Source organism: Phoca vitulina, unplaced genomic scaffold (genome assembly GCF_004348235.1).
Source record: "Phoca vitulina isolate PV1807 unplaced genomic scaffold, GSC_HSeal_1.0 scaffold16, whole genome shotgun sequence".
In the NCBI taxonomy this organism is placed as follows: domain Eukaryota; kingdom Metazoa; phylum Chordata; class Mammalia; order Carnivora; family Phocidae; genus Phoca; species Phoca vitulina.
In genome coordinates this window covers 25,943,240-25,951,663 of record NW_022589719.1, presented here as the reverse complement: position 1 = coordinate 25,951,663, position 8,424 = coordinate 25,943,240, and the positions used below count along the sequence as shown (strand labels likewise).

General features: G+C 51.9%; 1 protein-coding gene across 1 annotated transcript; it reads left to right on the top strand.

Moving 5' to 3' along the window:
• The first annotated feature begins 3,198 nt into the window (after positions 1 to 3,198).
• Positions 3,199 to 6,337, top strand: PRG2 (proteoglycan 2, pro eosinophil major basic protein). The gene is made up of 5 exons (XM_032415080.1): positions 3,199 to 3,256; positions 4,573 to 4,892; positions 5,174 to 5,305; positions 5,804 to 5,915; positions 6,181 to 6,337. The coding sequence occupies exons 1-5, from the start codon at positions 3,199 to 3,201 to the stop codon at positions 6,237 to 6,239; spliced, it is 681 nt and encodes a 226-aa protein (XP_032270971.1). The 3' UTR covers positions 6,240 to 6,337.
• Positions 6,338 to 8,424: the final 2,087 nt, after the last annotated feature.

Sequence of the window (8,424 nt, the reverse complement as noted above, 5' to 3'; positions counted from 1 at the left end):
TGGCCAAGCCCAGTTTCCAGGCGGTTGGTCAGCCCCAGAGGTCCAACTCCCGGAGGACATCACCGCTGTGGGGGCAGAGCTTGGAACTAGAAGGGACTTTCCAGCCTGTTATGGTCTAAGGGGGAGGGGGTGGGGGGAACCTCTGGCCTGGATCGAACCTCTCTTTCTCTGCCCGTATTTCCTGACCTGCTGACCCTGGATTCTTTTCCAGGAACTCCTCAAGCCCATTCCTTTGGGAAGCCCTGTGCCAACCCCCTCCGCCAACTGCACTAACTATAACTTTCATCCTGGGAAGGCCCTGGTCTTGACGTGCCACACCATCTTATTACTCTTCTATGCTGTATGACAAATTGACACAAATTTAGCAACATTTGTAGCTTGTGAGGCAGGGAGGGAATGTGTGGGTCAGAAGGCCCTAAGTGGGCCCCATGTGGGTTCAAGTCAACCTAAATTTATGTCACTGGCACCAGATGTAGACATCAGTCTCTTGAGAGTTGGATTAATGTGGGTCAGTCCCAAAGACCTGGATCACTTCTAGACCTATGAACACGAGTAGCTGTCATTTACTGAGCAGTGACTACATGCTAGTTCTAGTGTTAAATGCTGCCTCAGTCAGGGCCCTGTGGCAGGCAGACGAACCTCTCCCCCAGCGATCTGAGCAGAAAAATGAAATTTATTAAATGGAAAGGAGATAGTTCAGTAAAATTGCAGGAAGAGAACCAGGGGCCAAAACCAGGCTGTAGGATGGGTGTGGGGAGGCCCCAGCTGCTGCTGTGATTCAGACCCTGTGGCTGGCAGTGTAGGGCCTGGACCTCGGACTCCCCTCTAGCACTGCGGTCACTGCCACCCAGGAACTGGGTCTACACCCTTGCACCAGAAGGGAGAGGTCTTCTTGGCCCCCACTTCTTGATCACGAGCTCCAGATGCCAAGTCTTGACTGGATGCTCCTATTCGATAGAGCCCTAGTCATATGCCAGCACTGCAAGGGAGGCTGGGAATCTATTTGGCACTTTCTTTTCAAGAACAAGAGGCCTACTCCCCACCAAGATTCGCAGGAAGTGGGATTCCAGAAACCAGAAGGCAGTGAGGGGGCTGGGTGGCTCATGTCCGCTACCCACACACTGTCTCGTTTGTTCCTTCTGATGACCCAGTGAGGTAGGGATAGTTGTCCCCACTTTATCAACAATGATAATGAGGTACAGAGAGGTTAAGGAACGTGTCCAGGGTCACACAGCTTTGAAGTGGTAGACCCTAGATTCAGACTTGGACTGTCTGTCGGGAGAGGGTCCCGAACCCACACTCTCAGCCGCTGCTCTCACCCCCCAGTGGATGTTGACCAAATGGAATTTCTAGGGCCACTAAGCTGTGGATTTCACACCCTGGACTGTGTGGCTTAAAGGAGAGACTTCCCTCAGGGTTGGGGAGGCTGAGCAGCAACTGACCTCTGAGCATTGGCCCTACCCGGTCATTGTCTGACTGTAATAGCTTTGTCCAACAGGCAAAGTGGCCCTGCAGGGGGGCCTGGGGACGGGGGTGAGGCTGAATGCAGCTCAAAGCTCCTTGTCTTTGCTGTTTTTGAGTCATGTCCTTGGTTCCTGCATTCTGTCTCCTTAAGTCAGTGGACATGAGGGGAAGGATATCTCCATTCTTTGACTCAAGATGGGATGTCCTCGGGGCGCCTGGGTGGCTCAGTTGTTTGAGTGACCAGCTCTTGATTTCGGCTCCAGTCGTGATCTCTGGGTCATGGGATCGAGCCCCATGGCGGGCTCCATGCTCAGCGGGGAGTCTGCTTCTTCCCTCTCTTTCCCTCTCCTTCTGCCCCCGCTTTGCTCACTCTCTCTCTCTCTAAAATAAATAAATCTTAAAAAAAAAAAAAAAAAAGATGGGATGTACTCTGTTTTCCCCACCTCTTTCCAATGTGTACTCTGTTAACTTTAGTTACACAAGAAAGGACACTGTCCTTTGCTAATGCCAAGGTCATTCCATCCTCACTACACCTTTGCTCATGCCCGGAACGCCCTGTTTCCCTCCCCTTTGTTTACCACCTATATCCATCCAGGGGTGAGTCAGCTCCTTGTTTTCATGGAGACTTTTGTTTTTACAAATGGGAAAGCAATACGCAACTTTGTAAAAGTGTTCTTACTTATAGGTGCTTTTATTTCCAAAGGATAGTCTCTGAAGAGTGAAATTGAGCAAGTGACACGCACACCTTTAATCTTAATAGATATTGACAGATTTATTTCCCCAATCCCTGTGGCAGTTCACGTTCCCATTAGTGAAGCAGAGGAGCTGTGTATTCTGGAAAAGCTCCCTGGGAGATTCTGAAGTGCAGCCCAGGATAAGAACCACCGGTTCAAGGCAGGCCCAGAACGGCCCCCAGGCTCCTAAAAGGGGTGGCAGGAGAGAATCTGGAAGCAGATGAGTGGGCTCTCCAGGGAAGTGAGGAAACACTTCTTATCAGACCTCCCATTTCCTTCAGGTTGGGGAAACCCTCCTTTCTCTGGGGAACTTCCTCCAAGACCCCTCTATAAAATGTCACTGCGGGATGGAGAGAAGGAGAGTCTGAGCTTTGTGAACTCCTCAGGAGCCAGGAAGACCTCTGGGCAAGTAAGCGCTTTCCCTGTCGTGGTGGAGCTGATTTCGGGTATGTGTTCACCCTCTGGGGGGGCGCCCAGCCCAGGCTGAGAAGTTCTGCAGGGCTGGCTGGGACTGTGTGTAGCGGCTTTCAGGGGTCGGCAGGGGCAAGACTCCTCTTCTCATCCTTGCCTTTCATACTCCTTCTGAGGCACGTGACAGCTCTCCTTGTCCGGGGAGGGAAGAGCGTGGAGGACATGGGAGTGTGTGTGGCTTTCAGAGCTTTGAGGCGGGGAAGCACTATCTAAGCATTGCTGGGAAGGCCGACAATCACTGGTTCTCGGTTCTCTCTTATTTCATAGACTCTGAGGGGTCCGTTCAGTACAAACCAATAAAGGTAATATTCCCTTCTTCACATGCACACCCGCAGGAAGGCCAGGCTTGGCTGCCTGTCGTGGTCTGGCCTCACTCCATTCAGACAGGTTCCCAGCATCCCGGAGTTTCAGGGACTTCTAGTCATGCCTTTTCTTTTTCCACTCCACTCCCAAGGGTTGTGCGTGTGTGTGTGCATGTGTGAGTGTGTGTGTGACTAACTGCGTTCTTCATTGCAGAACAAAAGCCAAGATGAAAGTCCCCCTACTTCTGGCTCTTCTATTTGGGGCAGTTTCAACTCTCCATCTGAGTAAGTCTCCTTGGACTTTAGTCTTTCTTTCTTCACTTTGCTCCTTTCTAGAGTAGATGGGGTCAGAGCTACAGAGCCGCCTCCTTCGGCAGCCCTCCCCTACATCAGGATCTTTGCACACCCAGAGGAGCAGAGAGGCTCTAGAACCAGGAGTTGAAGGGACTCCCCAGGGCAACTGTGTCTGCACTCTCGGTTCCACCGTGACATTCTCGATTTTGTCCTTTCTGCATAATACCAATGATGAATATAATAATAGCTTCCTTCTATTTTGAGCTCACTGAGTGTGTCATGCTAAACATTTCCTATGCATTATCTCTTTTAAACATCATAGCATCCCCATGAGGTATGTACTATCGTGTACCCATATCACAAATGAAAAAATAAAGCTAATAGGTGATGGAACTAGTACCCAAACCCACAGCTGCCTGAATCTAAGTCCTTGCTCTTAACAACATGGGCTCTTATGGGAGGTTAGGGGGTCTCCTCCTGTTGGCTCCATTCCAGGTTCCTCTCTTTTGTTTTGTCATTAACAATCTTTATTTACCCAGTGTCTAAACAATATCTTTTTGCTTATATAGTTGCTTAGATAGAGCCCACATTTTTTTTACTATGTTATGTTAGTCACCATACAGTACATCACTAGTTTTTGAGGTAGTGATGCACGACTCATTGTTTGGTATAACACCCAGTGCTCCATGCAGTACGTGCCCTCCTTAATACCCATCACCGGGCTAACCCATCTCCCCCACCCCCTCCCCTCTGAAACCCTCAGTTTGTTTCCCCGAGTCCAAAGTCTCTAATGGTTCACCTCCCCCTCCGATTTCCCCCCCTTCATTTTTCCCTGCCTTCTCCTAATGTCCTCCACGCTATTCCTTATGTTCCGCAAGTAAGTGAAACCATATGATAATTGACTTTCTCTGCTTGACTTATTTCACTTAGCATAATCTCCTCCAGTCCCATCCATGTTGATGTAAAAGTTGGGTATTCATCCTTTCTGATGGCTGAATAATATTCCATTGTATATATGGACCACATGTTCCTTATCCATTCATCTGTTGAAGGGCATCTCGGCTCTTTCCACAGTTTGGCTACTGCGGACTTTTATTATTACTGACATGAACATTGGGGTGCATATGGCCCTTCTTTTCACTACATCTGTGTCTTTGGGGTAAATACCGAGTAGTGCAATAGTAGCTCTATTTTTAATTTTTTGAGGAACCTCTCGGTTGCCCAAGTCAAGGCGGACGCTGTCCATGGTTCTGGGGAGAAACAGGGGTAGATGTGAAGAAGGGACGCTTGGCCTTTCTCCCTGCCAGGGACTGTAACGTCTAACTCTGAGAGATTCTTAGCAGATGAGGCTGTGCCTCAGGATGGGGAGATACCAGAAAATGAGGCAAAGGAGGCCCCTACAGGGGAGCTGACGCTGCTGGAGGAAGAGGAGGAGGGGTACTCGGGAAGTGAAGATGCCCCTGAGGAGGAGAGGGCTGTAGACTCTGCCTCAGCCCTGGGTGAGGAGGACGAGGACTTTCAGTGCCCTAAAGAAGAGGACACAGTGAAACTGGAGAACAGCCCTGGGTGCAAGAACTGTCGCCGCTTCCTCGTAGTGAGGAGCGCCAGGAGTTTTTCTCAAGCTCAGGTCAGTGGTCTGGGGCTGAGGCTGAGGCCTGGGGTGGGGGTGGGGACAGATGTCTCCAGCCTCTGAATCACTATTTGCCTCAGCAGGGGCTGGGGCGCACCCAGGTGTCAGGGTCAGAAGGGAGTGGCATGTGGAAACAGATCTCCAGCCTTCAAATGGCTGTGGAGGTGGGCATGGGGGTGGAGAAGATGAAGTTTGGAGATTTAGAGACCCAAGACTAAGGTCACATGAATTCCTTTGAGGGGGGCACTCCATTCTTCCTCTCTTACCCTGCCCTGCAGTTGATTTGCCGGAGGTGCTACCGGGGCAACCTCGTCTCCATCCACAGCTTCTACTTCAATCGCCGGATCCAGTGCTCAGTCAGCGGGCTCAACCAGGGCCAAGTCTGGATCGGAGGCAGCATCGGAGGCTGGGTAAGAGGGGTCCCAGCTCTAAGTGGAAAGCTCTCCTGGACCCCAGGCAGGGCTCACCTTGCTGCAGCTCTGTCTGTGCTTCCCCTCTGATCCTCCGAAGAACTGGGGACAGACGGACAACTGGGGCGAGATACCCAGGAGGCTGCCTAGGCACTGGGAGGAGCCAAGGATTCAGAGTGAGGAGGTTTGGGGCCAAGTTTTGCTCAGCTTCTGACTGTCTGTCTGTATGACTTGGGTGGGACCATGAGCCTGTTTCTGCATCTCTAGGACGGGGTTGCAACTCCTGCTTACCTCTTGTTCGGGCCAGAAGGATGAGCGTGTCACTGCCATGCACAGAATGTGATGGTGATGATCACTGTGGATCAGCACTGCAGTTGACCAGGACAGTGTCCATCACGACCCAGTGGTCAAGGGCAAATGCCGGGTGGGACAGTTCCAGCTCTGCCTTTCTGCTCTCCCTTCGCCCCCGCCCATCTCTTCTCCTCCTGCCTCCTCTAGGGACCCTGGAAACGCTTTCGCTGGGTTGACCGCAGTTCCTGGAACTTTACATACTGGGCTGCTGGCCAGCCCCAGGCCAGGGGTGGCAGCTGTGTGGCCCTGTGTACCCGAGGTGAGGTGGGAGTGGGGACGAGGGACGGGAAGACCGAGGGCGGGGTGGGGGGCGGTGGGGGGGTAGGAGGGGCTCACAGAAGAGGTGCTGGGAGGGGCCGTTGCCTCCAGGGGAGGGGCCTGTGCCTCCAGGGGAGGGGCCTGCTGAGTCTTGAGACTCCCTCTCCGTGGAGGCAGGGGTGGGGTGGGGTGGTGGGGGAGGCCCTGTTGGGGTTGAGTCCGGGGAAACCAGAGGCTGAAGGTCCCTTCCTGTTCTGCTTTCACAGGAGGTCGCTGGCGTCGAACTCCCTGCCGCAGGCGCCTCCCCTTCATCTGTTCCTACTGAGCTGGACCCAGCCAGGAGTCCAGAGCCGCCCCTCTGGGGTAGCTGCCTCTCCTCCCCTGCCTGCTGCCCCTGCTTCCAGCCCCCAGCAATAAAACTGCTTTCCTGAAACTGACTTCTTTTTCCTCTGGTCATTGATTCTCTCTGCTTAGCCCCACCCATGAACTTTCTGCCCAGCAATGACCGCCCCCTCCCCACGCCGCGGTCTCTCATAACAAGGAGGCTGGAGCACAGGGTGGGGTCCGTGGGGCCTTCCTGAAGATGGAAGAATGGGCTCAGGTAGCTCTTTTCACACGACACCCAGTTCCTGGCACCTGATTAGCAGGAGCTCTCAGGACCCCACCTGTTTCTTCATTCTGGGTGGGCTCTCGAAGTCCGGGGCTTGCATCTCCACACCCAAGGGCCTTTTCTCCTTCCCACAGAGTGTGGCCGCCTTAACTGCCAGGAAATTAACATGTCCCTGGGAACAGTCCACAACGCGGACCAGGAGTCTGAGTGCCCCTGTCCCTTGCCCTGCAAGTGGACTAATTCTAAGGCACGTATTGGGTACTGTTTCCCAGGGCTTCCCAGGGGGATCAACTTCCAGGTATCCCCTGAGGCAGCTGGCTTTGCAGCACACATGTTATTGGCTGTCTTCCGTTATCCATCTGAATTCTCCTCTTCCTTACAAGTGTCCCTGCACCTCCCAAATAAGCTACTTGCCCTCAAATCCTTGTCTCAGGGACTGTTTCTGGGGAAACCCAATAGAAGACAGCATGTTCAACTCTCTGTAAGACCTGGGAATACAAGACCCAGCTTCTGGCCATTCGGGAACATACTGTTGTTTAAAATAGAAGCACAACAACATCTACTAATTGTTACTGCTTATTGCACACCCACAAAGTACCCCCAGCTGAGGCAGGCACCTTGCAAAGGTGACCTTGTGTGATCGATAATTATGACCTCATTGTACAAAACCAGGCTCAGAGAAGTTATGGCCCTTGCAAAGACTGGCCCAAGGCAGAACCTCTAAATGCGGCCAATGTTGTGACTCGGCCATCTGTTCCAGAGTGTCTTCTTTCAACCATTAGGGTCCTGTGGCTGGTAGCACTGACTGCTTCCAGGACAGGGTCACCTAGGGATGGAGCACTGTGGAGAGGCAGGACACATTCCCTGACCCTTGGGTTCATCTTGGGACGTAGGACTCCAACCCAGTGGGACAGGAGGGAGTCCCAGTCAGAGGTGGGGAAGGAAGGCATTCCGAATCCTCACTCCACCAAGGAGGTGAGCAGAAAATAAGGTGTCAATGCCCTAAAGCGCCTTTTCCTCCTGGACTCCTCAAATACATAGGGCTCTAGAATCCCAGAGGAAAATTAAGAACCTGAATTTTTTGAGCATTGCCCGGACTGGGGAAGCTGCTTACTCAAAGCTGCACAGTTCAGATTGAAGCCCATTATAACTGCTGTTCTATGACAATCTGCTGACTTCAAAGACAGTGGAATTCTGGAACGTTCTTCCAGGTTCAGCCTTGGGCTGCGTGCTGGGGAGGATGCCGCTTAAGTAGAACTTTCACTCCTTGTCCTCATAGACTATATTCTGCTGTGGGAAGGCATGGCTTCCCTTTATTCCAATATACATAATAAAGAGTAACACTATTACCCATTGATTAAGCATTTACTAGGTGCCAGGCTTTATGCTAAGTGGTAAGTGGACTTGGTCTTGGTCCTCATCGATCTCTTCTGTTGGGGCTGTGTGTTGTGACAGAAGTGGGCCTTCCAGTCCATGGAGATCCCCTGTGGGGGATTCATGTCAAGGAGCCATGAAAGAGGCATTTGGGTGCCTGGAAACATTCTGGGTCTTAATCTGGGCATGGCTCCAAGGGTACATTCACTCTGTGAAAATTCCCTGAGCAGCCCACCCTCCAGTACACTTTATAGGATGCATGTTATATGTCCACAAGAAAAGTCATACAGAAGTAAAAAATGAAATAAGAGGACTGGCCTTGCATCCCCAAGTGTGTGGGTTTGTGTGTCATTTTTTCATCTCCAACAAAATGCTAACTAAGCTCTGTGAAGCTAACGTGCATTTTTGGGACAGAATCCCTGGAGTTCGTTACACTCTGCAAAGCACAGAGCAGGAGCTCAATCAACACACAGTGCTCATTTGTTGATTGGGGTCACAGTTCCAGGCCTGGCTTCCTGACAAGGGC